The sequence below is a fragment of the Urocitellus parryii genome, chromosome 11 (genome assembly GCF_045843805.1).
Source record: "Urocitellus parryii isolate mUroPar1 chromosome 11, mUroPar1.hap1, whole genome shotgun sequence".
NCBI lineage: Eukaryota > Metazoa > Chordata > Mammalia > Rodentia > Sciuridae > Urocitellus > Urocitellus parryii.
Window position 1 is genome coordinate 3,734,913 of NC_135541.1, and position 22,959 is coordinate 3,757,871.

Genomic DNA, 22,959 nt, shown 5'->3' on the forward strand with positions numbered 1-22,959 from the left:
CCCCCTGGTGGAGCAGACTGACCTCGTGCCCACTGCAGCACCTGGAGGGGTCCTGTGGTTTCTCCCCCTCTGCCCGGGAAGCCCAGCAGGGGGCTCACAGGGCCCAGAGCACACAGCCATGGGTCCCCCGTGGTGCCACCTCTCTGCCTGGCCCCAAGATGCAGCAGCTGCAGCAGGACAGTGTGTCCTCCCTTGCTCTCTGTCTCTCCAGGCATGGCTACAGACCCTGCCCACCCCGCCCTGGCCACACACTGCCTCTCACTGTGCAGCTGCAGGGGTAGGCAGAGGGTGGGCCCATCAGGCCCCGCTGTGTACACCTGTTGGGCTTCAGAACAACAGGAAGTGACTGAGGCCCAGAGAGCCACAGCATTGGTCACCAGCTGAGGTGGGCCCCAGGATCGGGCTGTGTGTCCCAGTCGTCTCGGCTCTCGGCCATCGGGACAGACCACACCCCACAGAGGCCTGCTCTGCTTCAGACCAGAAGTGAGCCAATGGGACCCGTAACAGGGCAGGATGGTGAGAGGGCCTGCCGTCCCCCGGAGCTCCTCCCGGAACGTTCAGAGGTGAAGTGGCCGGAGTACGAGGGACCCCACCAGGCCGTCCTGACCAGGCCTGCCTGGAGCTCCCTGCAGGCAGGTGGGGCGGGCTAGGGGAGGAGGGTCACAGGCTGCCCTGGACCCCGGCCGCCCCTCCCCCACCCTTCTCCCTCCCAGTCTCTCTCTCTTTGTGCTTCCTGCTGCCAGGAGGGGAACAGCGTCCCTCTGGGGGCCCTGCGGCCATGACGTGTGCCTCACAGTGGGCCCAGGGTAGTGGAGCCGGCCGCCCATGGACTGAGGCCCCTGAAACCAGGAGTCCCCAAAAAACTTCCTCCTCTAAGTTGCACTTATCAGGTGTTTTGCTCATAGTGAGTGACAAAGAAGTGTGACTGGAAACAGCCTCTGGGCGCCTGCCAGCTCCGCTCAGCCTTTCCACCACCAAACACCATTCCAAGGGCCTGCCCAGGGCTGATGGCGCTGCAGCCCCCAGGACCACCAGGCCTGCGGGGCCAGGAAAGGAAGGCTTCAGACCCGGGTCCCCTGCAAACGCCCTCCCTGACCCTCACTGGCGCCCTCCCTGACCCTCCCTGGTGTGGCTTCTAGGTGCAGAAGCTCCTGCCTGACCAGGCTGGCCAGGTCCGGCCGTGCCTACCCCGTTCTGGCTGTTGCAGTGCCGGGTGCTGATGATGGCGCCCGCCTCCTCGATCATCTTCAGGACGGTCCCGCCGTGGACATTGCCAGCCACATTGGCATCATCTGGCCGCATGATCCTGGGACGGGAGAGAAGAAACGGAGTGAGTGGAGGAGGCCCCCACAGGGCTCAACGGCTCCCCAAGGAAGGAGAACGCTGCAGGGAGGGTCTCCCCATGTGCTGTGCTCGTCAGAGCCGAGTGCCAACCTGACAGGCCACGGAAGGGGCTCCACAGTCCTCTCCCTTCTAGAGCCATGGCACCAGCCTGTGAGGAGAACCCCGCCCTGCAATCTGGGCATCACAGAAGCCCTGCCCACCGACTGTGGAAGAGGAACCACAGGAGACAACGAGGGCAGCGCCACTGCTGAGGGGGGCAGCACACAGGTGGGGCTGTAAACGCAGCATCAGCAAAGCCACGAAGCAGGCAACAGCTCAACTGCTGGCAGCCCCAGAGTGCCAGGCGTCCAGGACACAGACGGTGACCCCAAAAGCTAATAAGGGACCACCGCTTCAGTCAGGAGTCCCAGAGCCTCTGGGCAGCCATGACTGACCTGAGAACTGGACACAAGTCATAGCTTCAAGCCCCCTGGGACCCGTCAACAGGAGACCGCTGGCCCTCTCTGTCCACGTGGTAGGAAGCCCTCCCAGTCCTCGTGGGGTCCAGGCCAGCTCAGAGCTGCAGCTTCCACTATCCTCGCTGTGTACACTCTCAGCATAGAAGTGCCACTAAATGTCCAGAATCCCAACGAGCCAGTGTGACAGTCCTACCACAGGCAACCCTAGCAGGGCCTGGCGCGTTCCCAGGAAACTGCAGGGCTAACGAATCCATCTTCAAGCCCAGAGTCAGGTGACGAGCAGAGGGCACGTACCTGGGGGTCCAGCACCCCCACCCTCAGACCAGCACACTGGGGCCTCAGACCAATGCACCTGGAGCAACTCCAGCCCGGCCCCAGCAGCTGGGAAGCTGATCAAGAGGCTGAGCAAGTCTGACTCGGGACAGCAGGCCTGGCTCCAGCTCCTGCCAGCTGGGTGTCCTGGGCCAGCTGCCAAAGTGCATCCCTCCATTTCCTCACTGTGAACCGGACATCGCTACAGCTGGCCTCACCTGGCCATGGGCAGGCAAACCACACCCTCAGCGGTGGCCTGCACATAGGAAGCGCTCAGAGAACAGGATCCAGCAGCACATCCTCTCTTCTTTGAGGGTCTAGCCAACCTGGCTGGGCTCCCAGAGCCAACAGGTGACACTTTCTAAAGCAAGTGAATGTGGATCCCCTCAAATGACTGACAGTTGTGTACTGGGTGAAGTGTGGCTTCTGGACTTGGCACCAGGTAGGACCCAAGGGCCCCTGGGGGCCAGGGTAGCCCATGGAGACCAGGAGCAGTGCCATGTGTGATGGGTACCAGGGAACCCCAGAGCACAGAGGAACTTCACCTGCTTCTAACGTGCACCTAAAAGTATTTCAGTATTTTTAAAAATTGAGTTTCTGCTAATAAGGGGTTTTTGAGTTTTTTAAAACACCTTTTTGTAATATATGTATATATTTTAGATGTTGATGGACCTTTGTTTTGTTTATTTATTTGTAAGCAGTGCTGAGAATCAAACCCAGTGCCTCACACATGCCAGGCAAGCACTCTACCCCTAAGCTACAGCCCCAGCCTCGGTTTTTGAGCTTTTTAAAGTCTGAGTTAAGAAGCGGCCAGCAGCCGATGTCCTTTGATTCTGTTTCCACGACAGCAGGAGGGGCCTCCTGCATCTGGCTGCACCGGGCCGGGGGTCCCTTTTCCATGTGCCAGCTTGCCTTGCTTTGGGCACAGGACAAACTGCAGCCTGCTGGGGAGACAGGGCCCTGCCGAGTTCCAGGGCAGGGAGGAAACTCAGCTTTCCACAGGAGCACTGGAGCCTGGAGGGGCACCCGGTCCACCTCTGCAAGCCAAGCTTGGCCTGCCTGTACAGGGGGCCGCAGACGGCAGGCTGACCAAGGGTGATGCTGCAGGCCGGAGAGAGGAAGGATAGGCCAAGGGCCACAGAGCCTCAGAGGAAAGGACTCCAGCCAGTACCCAGGAAGGAAGCAGCCAGAGACAGCGCAGGGGGTGAAGGAAGGACCTGGGGCCACTTCGAAGAACCGGAGGCTCAAAGTGAGGGACGCTGAGCCACCAACACCCTGTTGCCGACCCCAGGGACTCTGGCCCTTGGTGATAACCCATGGGAATAAGCACCAGGGATGCCAAATGTCACCCCCAGCCTGACCACCTTCCCTCTGGCCCTGGGTCCTGCACCAAGGCTGTCCTAACTCTCTAGACCAACTGGTCTCCCAGGAACGGGCCTCGCCTAGGTCAGTCTAGGCACAAAGGACCTCATTCCTGACTGAGGACCTGCTGTCGCCTCCTACAAGAGGCCCAAAACCCAGCTCGTGCCCCTGCTCCACAACAGGACGATCCCCAGACAGCCCAGCCTAGATTCCTCGCCTTCCTCCACCCTCTCCAGCCCTGCCCCAGCATCTGCCTCCCCGCCCTCCTACCCCCACCCCACCCCCGCTAGCCAAGAAGTGCCCCCTCCAGCAGGCAGGTGCAGGGGGCTCGAGGGGAGCCCGGAGGACACAGGGCCCCCCCCGGAGCTCTCGGTTCCTCAGTTTTAACAACATGGGCATGAGAAGGGTCCCGAGTTCCTCCACAGTCTTAAGAGGAGGAGAGGAGACGTCCTGGCAGAGCGGTGCCAGCGCTGGGAGGGGACGTGGACCGCATACAGTGTGGGACGGCCGCAGGAACGTCCAGGAGGCTAAGCTCCCAGGTGTTCCAAAGCCTGATGTCCCAAGCTCACCATCTAACTGACAGGCCTGACCCGGTCCTGAGACCCACCCCCCCCCATGCCAACCCTGCACTCCCTGCCCCTACACAGAGCTCAGAAACCCAGGGACAGGCCACTGGTCAGCCCAGTGACAGGCTCCTGCACAACCGCCTCCCCTCGGCGGGGCCTGGCCGCTCAGTCCTCACCAGAAGCCCTGGAAGCCAGCAGAGCTGGGGCTGCTGACTCACTCCTACCCCCGCCTCTGTCCCAGCTGCTCCCATCCAGGTCAGAACATCTGTCCCATCAGCGTGGGGCGAACAGACCAGGCAGGGGCCCAAGGCCACCCCCAGGGCCACCTCCCTCAGCAGCAACCTCTCTGGCGTGGGCAGCAAGTCGATGACAAGGGCCCTCGGGAAGCTGAGCAAACACAGGTCAAGAAGCCACCCCAGGCTCTGGGAAAACTTCCTAGAGGAAGTGACACTTTGGCCATGTCCTGGAGGGTGAGCCAGGGATCACGGAACATTCCAGGGAGAAAGGGGGCTTCAAAGGGGGTCCTACCCCAAAGCCAGCAGTGAGTTTCAGAAACAAAGCCACCCCAGGAAGCTGGCATGAGGCCCACACAGGGGTGAGGACAAGATGGGTGCAATCAGAGACCCGTGCTTGCCACACGAGGCTGGGGACAGCCTGGATTCCACTTTGGAAGGAGGGACCCTCGGGGGGACACTCAAGCAGGGGCCACACTCAGATGGGTGTTTGGGGAGATCGGCCGGCTTCTGCCCAGGTACTGACTCACCGCTCACCTGGCCGCCCCCAGGGAGATTTGTGAGGTTGGCTGAGACTCCAGGGCTCTTCCTGTCTGCAGAACAGTCAGGCACACGAAGCCCTGAGACATCCAGATCTTTCCTCATCTCACCTGCACCTGCCTGCGGGGCTTCCAAGCCACAGCTGCCCTTCCCCACGTCCCGCCTGTGCTCAGCTGTCCAGAAACACCTGAAGAAAAATGGCCACCTGAGAATGGAGCAGTTCTGATGAGCCTCACGGAAGGAGGCTGGCATCAGCCATCAAAACCCCACATGCTCAGCGCGCCCAGGCTAGCAGTTCCACCTGCAGGCAGCTGCCCCTCAGGTACCTCTGCCCCCATAAACCAAGTGTGGTCCCAGCTGCTTGTGCAAAGACTGCTGTGACACGGAGGCTGGGCACCTGCCCCTGTCAGCACAGAGAACCTCAGCAATCTTCACACCATGGATCACACTCTGCTTGAGCAAGAGGCAGGAAGGTCTGAGACGCAAGGTCAGGTAAAACACAGCCAGGCACAGGCCAGTGGGGACAAGGGGACCTGAGCATGCCTCTGAAAGCCCTCGGTGCTCCTAGGAAAGGAAGAGCAACTAGACAAGGGCTCAGTGGGCTTCCAGATTTCAAACCACCTCAACCAGAAATTGTTTAAGGCACAGCTCAAGACACTCATCCTTCGCATGGCCTTGGCCACCTCGACATCACACATGGACTGGCCAGGACCCGTCCCAGGAGTGCCTTGCAGCAGTGGTTCTGCCATGCCAGCCTCAGGGGAGGTACCCAAGAGGCTGGCCGCACCCCCTGCTCTTCCAGATCCCCCTGGGTGGAGCCCAGCCTGGAGCCTGGGATGAAAAGCCACGTTCAAGTCCTAAACCCTGTGACTACAACTGATCTTGTTCTGAATCATCCTTGCAGATGTGGCTCAGGTAAGAGGAGGCCACTCTGCACCAGGGTGACCCCAGGCAGTGACTGACTGACCTGAGACACAGGGAGGAGGCCGTGCAAAGACAGAGGCTCAAGTGGCACAGCCATCAGTCAAGGACCACCAGGGACAGCCCAAAGTCACCAGAAGCTGAGACAGACACCTCCCCTAGAGCCCCCAGTGGGAACACGGCCCTGCAGATACCTGGACTTCAGACTTCGGCCTCCAGATTTAACCCCTAGGAGAGAAGACAGGTCCCTGCTGTTTTAAGCCACCTGCTCTGTGGTCATGTCTCATGGCAGCCCTGACGGAGGTCCCTGCTCCTCCTACAGAGGCAGCAACAAGTGGCAGAGATGGGCCCACACAGCCACAGGGTGGCCACAACAGCCAAGCCAGTTCAGCCCCTGCAGCCAAGGCCCTGCTCAGCCATCTTGGCAGCAGCCCCGAGGTGCTGACCCCTGTCCACCCCTCCCACAGCATGCTGGGAGTGCGGCCAGGGTCTCTGACTCTGCCTCCAAAATGTCAGCGCTAAAATTACAACTCTGCTGCCTGAAAACCATGGCAACGAGGCGGCTTCCTCTGCTCCTCGGTGAGGGCTGCAATCCTCTCTGAAGCCGGAGGGGCGGCGCGAGGCGCAGGCAGGTTCCTGAGGCTGACAACATCCGCTTGAGGTCTCTGTGGCACCCAGACAGCCAGGACTCTGGCTGCTGCCCTGTGCTGGAGGGTGACCAGCTGCAAGGACACCCATAGACCATCCTAGCAAGTGGCCTAAGCACAAACACCTGCCAGAAGTTTCTGGACAAATCTTGGACAACTGTCCTTCCTCATAGAGCTGCAGGCGGCCGTCAGGTTGATGGCAGCAAAGGCCGCGCTCGTGCCCTGGGGGCTGCAGAACTTGTGGTTCCAAGGCAGCTGCCCTGGCCCAGGGTACGGGAGGACAGGGTGGCCACTCCTGGAAGGAGAAGGGCTGGCGCTTCACCACAGGAGGGACAAAGCAGCATGTGGCCAAGCCCTGGACCTCCAAGGCCAATGCCAACACAAGTGAACCCCTCATGGAAGCCCAAGTGACAGTTTATGTTCTTCAACAGGCTGTCCAAGAAGGTTCCGGCAACGTTCCTCCAACCCTTCGAGACTCACATATGCCCCAGAATAGGATGGGGCGAAAGAAACAGCGGGGTCAAGGGACAGTTTCCGGGCACTCCAGGGCTCAGAGCAGGAAGGAAAGGGGTGGATAAGTCACCACTATTATTTTTCCAGCCTCATACTTTGGTCAGGCCAGGGGAGGGACCAGCACCCACCAACCCCAGGACCCAGAGCTCTTGGGGACAGGGGCCTCCCAGGCCTCGGGACACAGCACAGCCAGCAGGGAAAAGAGCAGAGAGGCGCAAGGACAGCAGGCACCACATACCAGGCTTGAGCTCACCAGGCCCCGGGGCTAGACTTTCTGTCCCCGCTTTGGGTGATCATCTATATGTCCAGGATCCACAAGCACAGGGCCAGCTGGGTGCGCTGCTGACCCCTGGCCACATGAAGCCAGCCGGCCTGCCAGGCACAGGGGGTCCCATCCCTTCTACCCAGGGTCTCCCAGACACGATCTCCCAGCCATGGTCCCCACACAGCAGAGGTACCTGCTCAGCTGGGAAGCCATGGCAGTGGACAGCCGGGGCTCAGGTCCAGAGCAAGGTGAGACAGCAGCGGCAGCCAGCGTCACATGGCCACTCAGCCTTCCCCACCACGCAGGGCGAGGTCAGCTGTGCCTGGCCTAGAACCCTACGGGCTCCGCAGCCGGGGCCAGCGTGGTGGGAGTACCGGCTGGCTTCCTGGACCGCCCAATCTAAACAGGAAGAGGCTGCGTCCCCAAAGCCAGTCGTCATAGAAACTTGCTGTACAGTCACTACAGCTGAAGTAATTCTGCCAGCCCTTCCGCCTGCTGTGCCAGGAGGGTGGGAAGGCAAAGGTGCAGCCTCAGGGACAACCTCTGCAGGGTCTGTGGTCCCCCCGGGGCACACTGCCAGCCCCCGGTCGGTCCCACGGCCAGCCTTCTGGAGCTCCTGGAGAGCCGACAGGAGGGGAGGGTCACAGGCTGCTGAGGGCCCTGCCAGACCTGGGCCTGCATCCTGCTGGATCCAAACCCGTCCCCAGGGCCACCACCCCGTGTGCCAGGGCCTGGAACTGGCTGCAGAAGAGGTCCCGGTTCAGCAATCCCACACCTTTCCTCCACCCCGGGTCCTCGTGCTGCCACATGTCCCTGAGAGCCGCTGTGCCCCCATCCTGGCCTGGCATCGTCCCCTCACTCCACCTCCCGGGTTCCACTGGGTGTCAGGAAGGAAGGAGTCAGTCACAGCCGCCCATGGGCAGGTGCTGCGGCTGGGGCTCAAGGGAGGGCCCAATGTGTCATCGCCATGACCTCGCCCCGAGACCTTGCCCCCAACCACCCTGGGCAGGGCAGCTTTCCCAGGAATCCTGCAACCAGCAACTGAAACGGAAACTGCCAGACAGAGGGGCACTGGCAGAGAGGAGGCTGCACAGGACAGGGACAAATCCAGTGGTAACTTGGGGGCGTCCCTCCAGAGCAGGCCTCCTGCTTGGCCCCTGACACATCTGGGCCAGTCTCACAGGCCTGGCTGTCAAATGGGAACGGCAGGTCAGACACGCTGGCCACCTCTTATCAAAGGCACGGCTTCCGCTGCCACTCAGCGCCACTGGCCGTGGAGGACTTCCTAATTGGGGCCATGCCGGTAAAAGCAGTGCAGATAAATCATCCTAGAAGCTGGGTGTCACTGCCAGCAGTGCCTCTCACCTGCTCACAAAACAAGGAAGGAGGAAGTTGCAGGCGCGAACATCATGAGAACATCATGAGAACTGGGTCCTACAGGGAGAGGGCAGCCCCAGCCCCCTGGCCCTGCTTGGTCACAGTGGAGAGTGCCAGGCTGCCCTCGGCTCTGCCCTCAGCCCACCAGCCCAGGGAGGCTGCACGCCTGGAACTGGGCAGAGGGGATTCTAAGGGACCCCCAACCATACCGAAAATGTCTCCCTGGGGAGGAGGTCGAGGGCGCCTGACCTTCCTTCCCAAAGAGCCCAGCCACACATCCCAATAGGGGTCACTGCCCTCAGCTGCCCACCTGGGCACTCTGTTATTTTGTTTTTTGGCGTGGTGAATCCAGAGGTGCTGTACCGCTGAGCCATACCCCGGTCCTTTTATTTTTCATTTTGAGACAGGGTCTCACTAAATTACTGAGGCTGTCCTCAAACTCACCATCCTCCTGCCTCGGCTTCTAGCTGTGGTCTCTGGGAACAGAGGCATGTGCCACTACTCCCTTCCTTGGTCCAGAGCCCTGGGGTACCAAGTCCATGACTCTGGGTGCCCCAGGCCCCCTGTTGGGTCCAGCCAGTCTACCTCCTACCTTCAAAACAGAGAGAAGGTCCCCAAGGCCAAGGGTGCCATTTTAGTGACAGAGTCCCCCCAGGTCCCAGTGCCTAGAGGCCACAGCTGTGCCTGCCTGATGCACAAGCCACGTATCATCCAAACACACCCCCACCACCCCCAACACCCCGTAGCCCCTCGGCATCCGACTCACTGCTTGACCTTCTCCCTGGGACAGGCCCCACTGGCTCCCTTCCTGAGGACTAGAAGGACCAAGCCTCGGCACCGCGTGAGCATGGTCCTCCCCAGCCTCTGCTGCTCCTTCCCAAGCTGAGGCCCCCAGTGCTGCGCCCTTTGGACTTGGCCCCATCCCTGCAGGCAGGCATTGCCACCTCCCTAAGCAACCCTGGCTTCCCTCCCCGCTAGCCCTAGCCCACCCCAAACGGGGCCACCGTGGTAACAGAGGCAGAGGCTCAAGCCATCAACAGATCACAACCACCAGGTACTGCTTCCCATCTAAGGTAAACAAAAGCCACTGTAAGTGACAAACCAAGAGGAGGAAGCAGCCCACCCGTCATCACTGACAGGTGAAGAAGCAGGTCCACACGATGGCACGGCGCTCAGCCATGGGAAGGACTGAAGTACCTGCCAACGCCCTGGACCTCGGGCGAACCCTGAAAACACGCATCACACTGTGTGACCCCGCACATGAACACCCAGAAGAGGCCAACCTGCAGAGACAGAAGCAGGCGGAGTGGGCAGGGGCCGGGCAGGGGCCGGGCATGCCAGCAACTGCTAAGGCGGCAGGTTTGTGGTGGGGGGTGATGAGAATGTTCTGGAATTCATGGTGGTGGAATCTATTAGCACCCACTGAGTCCTAGAGCCCAAAGGGTGCCTGCTGTCTATGAGTGTGGCCAACACGGCTGCCCCACTCAGCGAGCGAATGGACGCAGGAAGCCGGGGGCAACAGGCAGGCTCCTCCCGCTCCAGAATATGCTGCGTGGGTGCCACCTGGCAGGAGCCCACAAAACACCTTGCCCCTGCCCCAGAAAGGCACTCGACTCCATCTAAAGACCACACAGCTGGGCACACAGGCTCCCCGACCCTACACAATCCAGCCAGCCTGTAAGCAGAGGCAGCTCAGGGCCTCGGCCGCACTCTCATACCCCCAGCCTGTGAGGGTGCTTTTCTGGGGAAACTGGCCACCAGTCGCTTTCAACACCTCAAGAGGTGGCAGCAGCTCTTCCCTCCCCCAACACCTAAACAAAGAGCAGGGGCCCTCACCTGAGTACCAGGGATTAGAGCCAAAGGAGAGGCAGGAAATAAGACAGGCAGCTCAACTCCAGAGACCAGGAGCCAGGCTGACAGAGGGCCCTCAGGGGATTCCAGGGCAATTCTGCAACAATGTCCCTTGAAAGTGGAGGCCATGTTCCTCCCCCCAAAATGCCCCCTCATCCCAGAGGAAGCTGTTAAGACTGTAACTTAGATCCAGGCTCCATAAAGATCTCTCAGAGCTCAAGAAGGAAACAAATGATGGCCAAGCACCATGGTACACACCTGTAATCCCAGTGGCTTGGGAGGCTGAGGCAGGAGGATCGCGAGTTCAAAGCCAGACTAAGCAACTTAGTACAACTGTGTCTCAGAATAAAAATAAAAGGGGCTGTGGATGTGGCTCAGTGGTTAAGTGCCCCTGAGTTCAATCTCTGGTACCAAACAAAAAAAGAACAAATGACACAAAACAGTGTCATTTTTTCTAAAACAGTCAAGACTTCAACACTCAAACAGGAAAATGCAGTCAGCAAATATACACTGGGGGTATATTTGGTAGAACGCTTGCCTCTGTGAGGCCCTGGGTTCGATCCTCAGCATCACATAAAAATAAGTAAACAAAATAAAGCTCCTCCCCCACCCCGTCCGGATCCCTGCCCAAGGACCACCTGGCATCACTGGGAGGTAAGCTGGCCAGCTCATGTTGTGTTTGTCGTGTTGTCTGGTGTCGCTTCTTTATTTGTAACCTTTGACTGGTACTTGGTTTCTATGCGCTGCATTTGTACGATTACGCGTAGTTACTTTGTATTTTGGGCAGCTTGAGAAGGAGTTGACGAACTCGGACTTCTCCCCTGCCACCCCGGGAGACGTCCCGGGGATCACTTTGTAGGCAACGGTGGAGCTCCTGCTCCGCCTAAGCCATTTGGTTCTGTAGGCAGCGGCGGGGCTTCTGCTCTGCCTAAGCCATTTGTTTTGAACTTGCGCAGCGCTCTTTCTCTTTGGTCTGATTTCAGTGTTATTGTGGTTACTGTGTTATTGTTTCTGTCTCTGTATTCAATCCCTTCATCTGAAACTAACATGGGGCAATCAATTACGATCCCTTTGAGTCTCACCCTCGACCATTGACAAGAGAACTAATCTCCCAATCTGGTGTTGTCAGACCCAATTTGAGGGGGATGCTCCCCCAATTCGCTTGTCTGAAGGGAAGGCCCCAGTGGGCTTGGGGCCAGCACCCACTTTCATTTTTTTGACAATCTGAAAAGGGAATCTATGTCTTTGTGTGTGTGTCTGTGTGTCTTTTTGTCTGTGTCTCTGTTAAGTGTGATGACATTGTTTTAGTTTGACCGATGCAGAGTCCCAAATTCCAATCTGCCTTAGAGGTGTGGAAATAACTTTAGCTAGATTTTAACCTAAATTGTGAGCAAGATTAGGGAAGCAGTGTTTTCTTTTCTTCCTGTAGTTGGCCTGAGTGCACCCGCTGCGATTAAGAAATGCCTGCTGGGGATCTAAGAACTTTGATATCTCGCTTTAACTTTTCTCAAAACCTTGTCCTCATTATTAAATTGGCATTAATTGGCTTCGGGGATGGGACCCAAACTTTCAGTCATAAATTCTGTCCCAGACTGAGATTCTACTCCGAGGTAAGTGCATGCACCCCATGTCTGTTTGAGGTGCATCTTTCTCTCTCTTTCTCTCTGGAGGATAAGGTGGGCACCCGACGGCTACTTAAACGCAATTAGTGCAGCCGCCACTCTTCAATACTCGGGTGAAAGGTTTCTCGGCCTAAGCAGCTCTCAATCACCTGTTCGGTACAGAGCAGGCATGTTGGGTTCTGTCAAAGCCGCTTCCAACTTTTCTGTCTGAGGCCCGGAGAGCAATTGGTGTGAGTACACAGTGTCCGGAATCCCGATCTGCCTCGGATGCGTGGAGGTGGAGGAAGGAGTTTGGAACAACTGAGGAATTCCAGTCTGGGCTACTCTCAGACGAATTCTTAAGGTTCCTTTCTCTTGAGCCCCCTTCCGACAGCCCCCAGGGGTATCTAGGGTGATCGGTAGATGAATGGCACTGAGGGAAAGCCCCAATCACATTTGCCTCCGTATGGGCTATGCAACACTCCCAACCCCGCATCCATTCCTCCTGGATGCTTCCCTTCCTTCGCAGGTCAGAAATGTTAGCAATTCAGGTTGCAGGACTAAGAAAGACATGAGATAATTAGTAAAATCTGCCCAGGTTCTCTAAGGTACATAGGTAACTTTCAATAGTCTGTTTTAGCCACTGATAAGAGTCATGATTAAATGGAAGTTCAAAACCTGGAGAGATTTTTTTTTTCCTTATCTGGTCTATTTTAAGGTTATTATAGATTGTTTCTTGGGGATAATCTAAGTTAAATGTGTGTCTAACAAAATTAATTTTTTTATTGTAACAATCTGATATCTGAATGGGTTTCTAAAGCATTGCACTATCTTGCAGTTAAAAGTTGGGTTTAAGTAATTGTTTAGTTTAAGATTTCAGATAGTTCATACCAGAGAACTTAAATACTTAGGATAAAAAAATTAAAAGAACTCTACTTCCAAGTTGGCAAGTAACTCCCAATCATTCAGTTTTATTTTTTATCAGTTTTTGAATTGGGTAGCCTAAGGAGATTTCACTAGGTATACAGTGCATTGATTTGGGTAAAGATAGTAAATTATGATTTGGTATCTGTTTCTCTCTCTGTGTAAAATTTTAAAAAGTGTTAAATTAAAACGTTGGTCTGGCTTATTGAAGTGACATTAATTAGCAACAGTCTTGAAAATTTTCAAAGCTTAATTTTGATATACGTGGTGGTGTGTGGTTCTCTTTTAAAATTTTTCAGGTGATTTAATGTAACTTAATATTACTTTAGAAACTTCAGAACAAAGAAAGTAGCTTAATGATCCTGAAAAAATTTCTTCTGTGGTAGCCTCTATATTATCAAGAAAGATCCTATTTTCAGTTTTGTGGGAGCAAACTTTTCTAGTGTAGAAAGATAAATTGTGACTTATGGTTAAAATGCCTTAGGCATAAAGTTTCTGCTCAAGAATTCCGGTTTTCCCAGTTCCCTCCAGACCTCAGCCAGGGCTTAAGCTGATATGCAAACAGAAGCAGCTTGGAGCTCAGGCCCGAAGAAAAAAAAAAAAGTAAAAGTGTCCTTTTACCCGAACTCAAACTAGATTAAATCAAAGAGTAAATTGTATGGCATTTACTAATTACTGGCCGGTCAATTTTTCTAGGACTTTTGCCTTTTCTTAGATTCTATATGTTTTTGAGCTCATGATTTTGTTCCTACAGACAAGTTAATGTTTTTCTGATAAGTTCTATTTTTGATCAACTGGAGTTTTTTGAAACATTGCAATGGAGATTTCATCTGCGAAAAGCTACAAGGCCGTCACTATTATGTGTGCACACTCTTGTTATGTGTTGTATGTCGGTATGTCTGTATGTGTGTATGTCCATATATCCTGCAGTGATATGACAAATTGACAAATGAGGAGCGCTCATAAAAAATTTAAAAATGGATCCAAATATCTTTGATTCACGTGATTCAAATGGTTCAATTTAAATTGGGTAAACAAACGAAAGTAAAGATGTTTTTAAAATTAAGCTTATAAGTTTTTCTAGGTGTTCAAAAAGGTTCTAATAAAATGTTGATGTCTATGAAATAATCTGCTTAAATTTAAAAATTTATAGGTATTGTTTCAAAATGTGAACAAAAGGAGGATAACAGATGGAAAAGAAAAACTGAAAAACTGAAAGGTTCTAAAAATTGTGTTTCTAGATAGGAAAGTCTATGTGACTAAGTAATCAAAAAGGTTTAAGTGAAAAAAAATAAAGGAGGTTTATGTAAATTTAAGTTACACAACTATGGTTAAACAACAACTGTTATTTTTCAATACTTTTCTTGTACTCTTTTGCTCTGCATAATGAAGTTCCTTCAAATCCGATTGCAGAAAGTCTCAAATTAAACTTCCAACCAGCTTCTGCTTAGGCACTACCAGCCTCTGATGACCGATGGACCCCCAACATCTTCAAGAGAACAGTTCACTCAGTGCTGAAGCTCACTACCAGGCATGAACTTCTGCCAGAAATTGATTTTTGCTCTAATTTTTATCTTTATTCTGTTTTTATTCGCTCTGATCTTCTTCAGGTGCTGGTGATGATATCTGAAAGAACTTGCCAATAGACAGGTTGCCTGCCATTTATCTAAGCCCTGCCATATCCCCCTTAGTCATTTCTTTAAAAGCCAAACATGGTTAACATAAAATCATCAACGTAATTATGGTAATTTTAATGTGTTCATGTCTTCCAGGTACACAAGTTTGTGAGGTAAAAGCTTTATTATTTGTGTTCTATAACTGGACTTGGTATCAGTAAAATATGTAAAGTTCTATGTTACTTTTTACACTGAGATACAGTTTAAATGTATTTTTAAGTTAATGAGAGCTTAATCTATGTAAAGGTTTTATTGCAAAACACAAAAGTACTTTGCTACTTCTCAACAAAAAGTTAAAAGCTTTCAGCCTTTCTTTAATTCATGTTTTAGATGTGATACTATGTTGTGTTAGCTAATGTTCATGTAAATTTGAGCAACAATTTATGTAGGCTTTATAAAATGATGTCTATAATATTTAAGACTTATGATGAGCCCCGCCTTACCTGAGATAAGGCTCTATGTCCCATCTCATGTGAAAGTGACTATGAAAGAAGTAGGCCAGATTTCAGTGCATTTAAGGTTGTGTCCAAAAGTTGGTTTTTGTCACAATTGCCAGGATATCAAACAGGGGATTATAATGTATAACTCTGCCAAAATTCTAGGTAGCTATTATATAAACTAAATATGTTTTTACCCTAGTTAGTTGTGTTTTGTAGTTTGCTTTTAGATGGCCTAAGGATTGCCTGTTAATGTTTTAAAGAGGTACTACTTTAAGAACTCACAACTTGGGTTAATTTAAGATAAGGAGTTATCACCTACAGGATAGAGAGATAGGTACTAAAGCCCAGTACCCTTAATATAAGACTGTTGGCTTATTTGCTAGATGTTTAAGATTAAGTTTTAAAATTAAAAATTTGGCTCTTGCCCTCTGAGTCAGTCTGAATCAAGGGATAGGGGACTTCTCCAAAGAGCTCTGCAACTCTAGGCCACATGACCTCCTGATCAGGGAGATTAATGAGACCAGTGGAGGACAGAAGGCCAATCAGTGCATTTGCTGTAAAGAGGAGGGTCATCAGAGAAGGGAGACATCCCTGATGCTTCCGAGGGAAGCCACGTGGTCAAGCAAGGCCTGGACCCATCCTTGCGCAAATGGCACTAGCAGAACTGAGAAGCTGCTGTAAAGTTCCCGAGGACTCCCAGGAGACTCAGCTGACTGTTATAGAAACAGAAGTCAGTTTGACTTGCTTCATCTTAAACACTTAGCAAAGACAGTCAAAGCCAAAACACAGCTATTCCTGGGCATTTTAAATGATAATAATAGCTAAATGTAACCTCCAACAATAAGTAAACTGGAGGCTGCAAAAGAGATTCTTAGGTAAGAATGCCTGATAACTATCAAAAGAAACTGCCAGAGTAGTTTTTAAGTTTAAGGCCCACAGATATTCCTAACCTATACAGGTAGGCTTGGTGTTTGCTAGTATGAGTATCCAGCCCTAAGTAACAGAATTAGATTTCTCTATTAGACACAGGTCATACTAGTAAAAGGATTTTGCAAGATCAGATGACATTAAATTATTAAACTATATCTTAAGGGAAGGATAACTGTAACCCTAAAAGTTAAATGTTGTGTTTACATCCCTGACAATTCTGGCAATGTGACAAATATCCTTAAAGATTTACATGCTCAGATGGAAGCCATGTCCTCAGCAACTTTATCATGGAAACAATATCTTAGCTTTTGGTTCTTGGTACTTCCTGGCGGAAAACATTGTTAGTCTTTGTCTTTGCCATCATACTCATTGGCATATTCCTGTGCTATGGCATTTATTGCTGCATCAATATGGTTCCAGTACTAATAAATTCTTGTTTCTCTTATAGACCACCCATCACTCAAATGGCCCTCCAGCCTATCATGGACCACTCGATTGACCCGATTTTTAAAAAGGGGGGACTCCAAACTGCTTGCCCCAACATCGCCCCTTTTGTCAGCCTGAAGAAGTCAGAAAGATCTTCGCCCTCTTTCCTTACAGCAGTAAGGAGTTCCCAAATTAGAGGGGGAAATAAAGCCAGATTTAAAGGTAGGCAGTCAGTGTAGTTAGGTAAATCAGGTCTAATATCGAGTGAAATCTAAAATGGAGGCCATGCTGGGAATGACTCAGGGAAAACACAGGACAATGGATATAAGATTCTATCCATGATCAAGAAAAAGGGGGGAATGAAAGACCCCAGCCCAACAACCTCAGGCCTAGTTGCAAAACCACCGAGGCATGTCACAAACCTACGCAGGCACCAGAGGTGTTTTTCAGACAATCAGTTAGGTGTAACCGGTTGAGAAAGCACAAAGGACCAGGTCCTAAGGCATGCCTGAATGAGCAGCAACAGGAGGACCAGAGTGCTGACATGTAACTTTTATGTGGCTTTTCCAGTAACATAAAGTGAAAAACAACTTTGCCCTTTAGGTAGCCTATATGCTGGGTTTAAAATTAACTAATAAGAAACCTATTGTTTACCGTGCTCGAAAACTGCCCCTTTACCCTATAAAAATCTCTGTATCCCCAAGCCCGGTGTGCCAGCTCACCAAAGCTCCGGCTGAGGTTCTGCTGGGCACCCGCAGGCGCCTGTGTCCCAATAAATCACCTCTTGCTTATTGCAGCCAGTGTTTCGTGTGATTCTCCTTGGACAGGGAATCGGGGGTCTTTTCAGTATAACTAAAAAATAATTTTAAAAAAAAGACCCAATATCATCAGACGTTAGGAAAACACAGAAACTTCAGTGAGGCCCCACTAAACCCCTCTCTGAATGGCTGATCCCTAAGACTGTACCAAGTCCTTGGAATTCTCCTGCCTGGAGGCCGGAAACACAGAGTGACAAGCACTTTAGAAACAGTTTCTCAAATGGCTCAACACACACCTGCCACAACTACACCCACCGTCCTCCTGGTGTTTTCCCATATGCACCCATGAAAGCAGCTGTCTCTACCAGGGCTTGCAGGCAAATACCCAGGGGGTTTCCATGGGACGGCCACACGGGCGCAGCCTGCATGTCCACCCACAGAACACACGGGAACAGGCAGAGGAGACGACAAAGCAAGAAACCGGGAGCACAGGGGACACACCCAACCACCTGGACCCTCCTCAAAAAGCCCCTCTCAGAGCAAGTGGCTAGAGTGCAAGAGGCTGGGCAAAACCAGTGCCCACCCCACGACTCCACTTTTACAAAACCAGACAACAGTGCCTGTGGGCGGAAGGAAGGCGGGAGGGACAGAGGACAGGAAGGAGCCCTCCAGGGTGCCAGGCCAGTTGCTTATCTTGATTGCAGTGATGCCTTCACATTCACACACACACACACACACACACACACACACACACAGGACAAAGTTGACCAAGCTGCACTTTATCTCTGTGTACTTAAATAAATTATACCCCAATAAAGCAGCCTGAACAAAGTCCTCCCCCCCACACTGCCCGGAGAGACTCAGTTCCTGGCAAGCCCCTCGGCTTCCGGGGCGAGCCTCCAGAACACAGCCCACTTCTCCAAGTGGGCTGAGGCCCGGTCCCCGGGCAGGAAGCAGGGTGCTCCAAGCATTCTGGCCACTACTCTGTGCCCATGCGACCCAGAACCTGAGGAGGCACCATGCTGGTTGGCACTGGTCAAAGCCCTCTTGTGGCCCACAGGGACTGGCAGGGATGCCCCCTGGGGCAGACCAGCAGGCCCCGAGTAATTCTCCAGAAGAACTCCAGAGGACTCGGCCTAGGGTCACCATAGTACCCAGGATCTCACTTGCTGAGGGAGGAAGAGAGCCCCTGAAGAAAACGGGCACAGTGGCCTGGAGAGAGGCCAGCCCCGTCAGAGGCCCCCATAGGAGGCAGGCTAGACCAGGAGCAGCCTGGCCCCACAGCCAGGTCTGGCCCCAGAGGACCTGCCACACCCTGCCCCAGCCCCGGGGCAGTGCAGCACTCCAGGCTGGAGGCAGACACACCCCACCACCTCTCAAGGTGCCCCTGACCTGGAAGGCCAGCTCACAGCCTGTCCAGGGAAACAACCAAGGGAATGTCCAGAGGAGGAAAGCCGAGTTTGACTCTGGCCAGAACAACGGCTTCTCCTCACTGGTCAGTCACAAGGCTCGAGTGTCCATGTTACTGAAATTAAAACTTCAGTTCTCAGAAGGACACTGTTAAGAGAATGAAGAGATAAGCTGGAAGAAAACCCTTACAAAACACAAACCTGATGTAGGCTGTGTATCCAAGACACATAAAGCGCATGCATGCGCGCTCGCGCGTTTCCCCCCCCACCCCTTTGTTAGTACTAGGGAATGAACCCAGGATGCTTTACCACTGAGCCACATTATTTTGACACAGGGTCTGGCTAAGTTGCTTGGGGCCTTGCTAAGTTGCTGAGGCTGGCCTCAAACTTGCAATCCTTCTGCCTCAGCCTCTTATGTTGCTGGGATCACAAGTGTGTGCCACTGCGCCCTGCTACAAAGCACTCTCAAAACTGAACAATAAGCTGGGCAAGGTGGCGCAGGCCTGTGATCCCAGTATCTCAGGAGGATCATGAATTCAAAGCCAGCCTCAGCAATGGCAAAGTGCTAAGCAACTCAGTGAGGCCCTGTCTCTAAATAAAATACAAAATATGGGTCAAGTGCCCCTGAGTTCAATCCCGGACAAGCCAGGGTTGGGGATGTAGCGCAGAAGCAGAGCACCTGCCTAGTATGCTCAGGGCCCGGGACCATCTCCAAAACTGCAAAAAAAGGAAAGGGAAACCAGAAGCCAGCTAAAATCTGGCCAAAGAGTCGGGCACAGGTGCACATGTGTTATCCCAGCGACTTGGGAGGCTGAGGCAGATCAAGTTTAAGGCCAGCCTCAGCAACTTAGCAAGACCCTGTCTGCAAAAATAAAGGGGGGGGGGGTGGTTTACTAGGGACATGGCTCAGTGGTAAAGGACCTCTGGGCTCAATCCCTAGTACCAAAAAATAAAATAAAATAATATTCAGCCGAAGACCTGAAGGAACACCTCAGGGAAAAAGCATACAGGTGGCAAAAAAAAGCACATAAAACAGAGATGCTCCATGTCCTATGTCATTTGAGACACAAACCAGAAGAGCCCCGAGCTGTCACAGCACCCCTGCCAGACAGGCCTAGGGCCAACACTGCCGGCACCAGATGCTGGCGGGACATGGAGCAGGGGACTCCCCATCACTGCTGGTGGGAACACAAAATAGCACAGCAGAGAGCAGGCACTGTCCACAAAACTGCACACGCTTTCGTGAGTTCTATTCTACATTCTATCAGATACAGAAGAACTTACGTCCAAACTCAGTGGGCACATGGAAGCCACTAACGCCCAACCTAGCCAGACACGATGGGCAGGTGTGCTGAATCGGACGGCAGAACCAGCTCCCGGCCCAGCTCTGCCTGGCCGTGGCTTACGAGTGTCGCCACTTCTAAGTGCCTGCCTTTTATAAGGACATGAGACTCGCGCGGCCTGCCGTCACCCAAGCCCAGAGCATCAGTCTCCAGGACCTGGCTTCTGGGGGTGCCGGGCATCAAGAGCAATGTAGCACTGAGTTCCAAAGAGAGCACAACGGACGAGCACGGCAGCAGCCACAGGGGAACAGGCCAGCTGGCGCCTACTGGGGCAGCGGCCACCAGCTACAGCGCTCCCTCCTCTCCGAGGCCCAGAGTGTGTGCCCGCGCAGCACGTGGATGCCCGAGAGGCAATGAGATCTTCAGCTGGTTCAATCAGGGCTACCATCAGAAGCCTGGGGACAGGTTGGGCACGATGGCATGTATCTAGAGTCCCAGCCTTAGAAGACGAGGCAAAAGACTCACTTGTGCCAGGAGTTCAAGGTCAACCTGGGCAAAACAGGGAGACCCCGTGTTGTGTGCGTTTAAAAAAAAAGAAGACGGGCTGGGGATGTGGCTCAGTTGGCAGAGTGCTTGCCTCCCGCGCACAAGGCCCTTCCCCGTGATGAGTGCACAGGCCCAGCCCTTTTCCTTGGTGACAGCAGGGCACACAGCATGCAGCTTCCCAGGCTCAGGAGACCAGTTATGAGGACCAGAGGCGGTGTCCAGTCTCCTCCCAGGGCCAGAACACCCTCCCCACTGCACTGGGGGGCCAGCGCTTCCCTATCGCCTGGGTTTTTTCCCCTAGTTCTTTTTCTTTCCACATCTTCATTGGTGCATGGCAGTTGTACATCATGACATTGCAAGCTCAGCCCCAGCAATTTAGTGAGGGTCTACTGTCACACACCCGTACCCGCACACCACTCAACATGTCATCTGGCCAGGACCACTCCTCGGCGCTCCCTTCCCTCCCCGCCTCCCAACCTCTCCTCTACTGAGCTCCCTTTGATTTTCATGAGCTCACCCCACCTTTCTTTTCCTTTTTCTTTTCTAGCTTCCATATTTGAGAGAAAACATACAACCTTTGACCTTCTGAGTCTGACTCATTACACTTAACATGATGGTCTCTAGTTCTATCCATTTACTTACAAATGACAATTTCTATTTTTTTTTTTTAAGGGGGGTGCTGGGAATTGAACTCAGGGCCCTCAGCCACTGAGCCACATCCCCAGGCCTATTTTGCATTTTATTTAGAGACAAGGTCTCACCAAATTGCTTAGCACTTCACTTTTGCTGAGGCTGGCTTTGAACTCGCAATGCTCCTGCCTCAGCCTCCCAAATTGCTGGGATTTCAGGCATGCGCCACTGTGCCCAGCAACAATTTTATTTTTATGACTGAATAAAACTCCACTGTGTATATACACCTGGGCTGCACCTCCCTCCTCCCCACCAGGCCCCCAGCGCGCAGTGAGGCACAGAGAACTCAGTTCCAGAAGCCTGGGCTCTAGTCATCCTACTGACCCTGGGCTGGCTACTTCTGCTTCAGTTTCCCCGTCTATAAAACGTGGACAACTGTGCACACCTGTAATCCCAGTGGCTCAGGAGGCTGAAGCAGGAGGACTGCAAGTTCAGCCCCAGCAATTTAGTGAGGCTCTCAGCAACTTGGTGATACTGTCTCAAAATAAAAAAGGGCTGGGGATGTGGCTCAGTGGTTAAGCACTGATAGGTTCAAACCAACGTGAACAACTGCTGTGCTTTCTGGAACTGAGCACCATGGGAAGGTGACCCTGGCTGCAGCCCCCCAGGAAACCAGGCTTCCCCGACACACTGTCAGATGCTCAGACCCACAGCCCGCAGAGAGGGTGGGGAGATTTGTTTTGCAAACACCAAACCCTAACCCTAACCCTAAGGTTAGGCAAGTACGGTTGCAGGGAGAATCAGGACGCTGAGGTAGGAGGATGGCAAAGTCAAGTCCAACCTCTGCAACTTAGCAAGACTCTGTCTCAAAATAAAAAATAAAAAGGGACAAGTATAGCTCAGAGGTAGAGCCCCTGCCTAGCAAAAATTCCGTCTCCTGAGTAGTTAACTCCCCTCTGACAGCTACCTCCCCAGCTGGGTTTAAAACTGATTTGCCTAAGTCTCTGATGCCCAACCAGATGGCAGCCCTGGGGCAAGCTCAAGTGCAGTGCTCCACGCAGACTCCCAACTGCAGAGGTTTTCAATACACTTTGGCCCTGGCCTGCTGCATGCCTGTGCGTCTGGCCCAAGGGAGCTGGCCCCGGCGGGATAGGCTAAGGCCACAGAAAAAGACCTGGGGGAGGGGGAGAAGAGGTGGCAGGAGGGCCAGCAGGGGACAAAGGCTGGTATTCAGGGTGGGAGGGGAAGGAAAGACCTGGAGGACAAAGCTGGACCCCACCTCACCCCCATGCCAGGAACTCATAGCAGGCCATCACCTGAATGCAAGGAGCACACAAGTAAATCTTTATCTCCTTGGATCTTGTGACAAAGTTTTCTTAGACATGACAACGAAAGCACAAGCAACCAAAAATAAGGGGCTGGGGACGTAGCTCAGCTGGTAGAGTGCTTGCCTCCCAAGCACAAGCCCTGCATTCAATCCCCAGCACCAAAAAACCAAAACAAACAAAAATAAAAAACAAGAATCAACTGGACTTTATCAAAATTAAAACCTGTGTGTTTCCAAAGATATCCCTGAAATGATAAGGTGGCCAGGTGCAGTGGCCACACCTGTAATGCCAGCTACGGGGGGTGGGGCTGAGGCAGGACAACCCTGAGTTCAAGGCCAGCCTCAGCAACTTAGCAAGACCCTGTCTCAAAATTAAAAGAGAGTGCGGCCCAGTGGTAGAGCATTTGCCCTCCTGTGTGAAGACCTGGGTTCAAGCCCCACCAAGAAGAAAATAAAAAAGAATGAAGTTTGACCCTTACCTAACAAAATCTGTAAGAGTTAACTCAAAACGATCATAAGGCCTAAATGTAAGCCATAAAGCACCCAGAAGAAAACAAAACAAAGCTTCACAACATTGAATTTGGCTCTAATTTTTTGGTCATGACACCAAAGGCACAGAC

General features: G+C 52.8%; 1 protein-coding gene across 5 annotated transcripts in view; it reads right to left on the minus strand.

Moving 5' to 3' along the window:
* The window catches only part of Acot7 (acyl-CoA thioesterase 7), a 90,548-nt gene that overhangs the window by 58,660 nt on the left and 8,929 nt on the right, over positions 1-22,959 (minus strand). For 4 of the 5 annotated variants that reach the window (XM_026386095.2, XM_026386097.2, XM_026386099.2 and 1 more), the window contains exon 2: positions 1,189-1,306. In XM_026386095.2, coding sequence (XP_026241880.1) covers positions 1,189-1,306 — 118 coding nt within the window. Of the gene's footprint in view, positions 1-1,188; positions 1,307-7,354; positions 7,498-22,959 lie in introns of those variants that run through there. The other variant, XM_026386096.2, reaches the window with a different exon arrangement.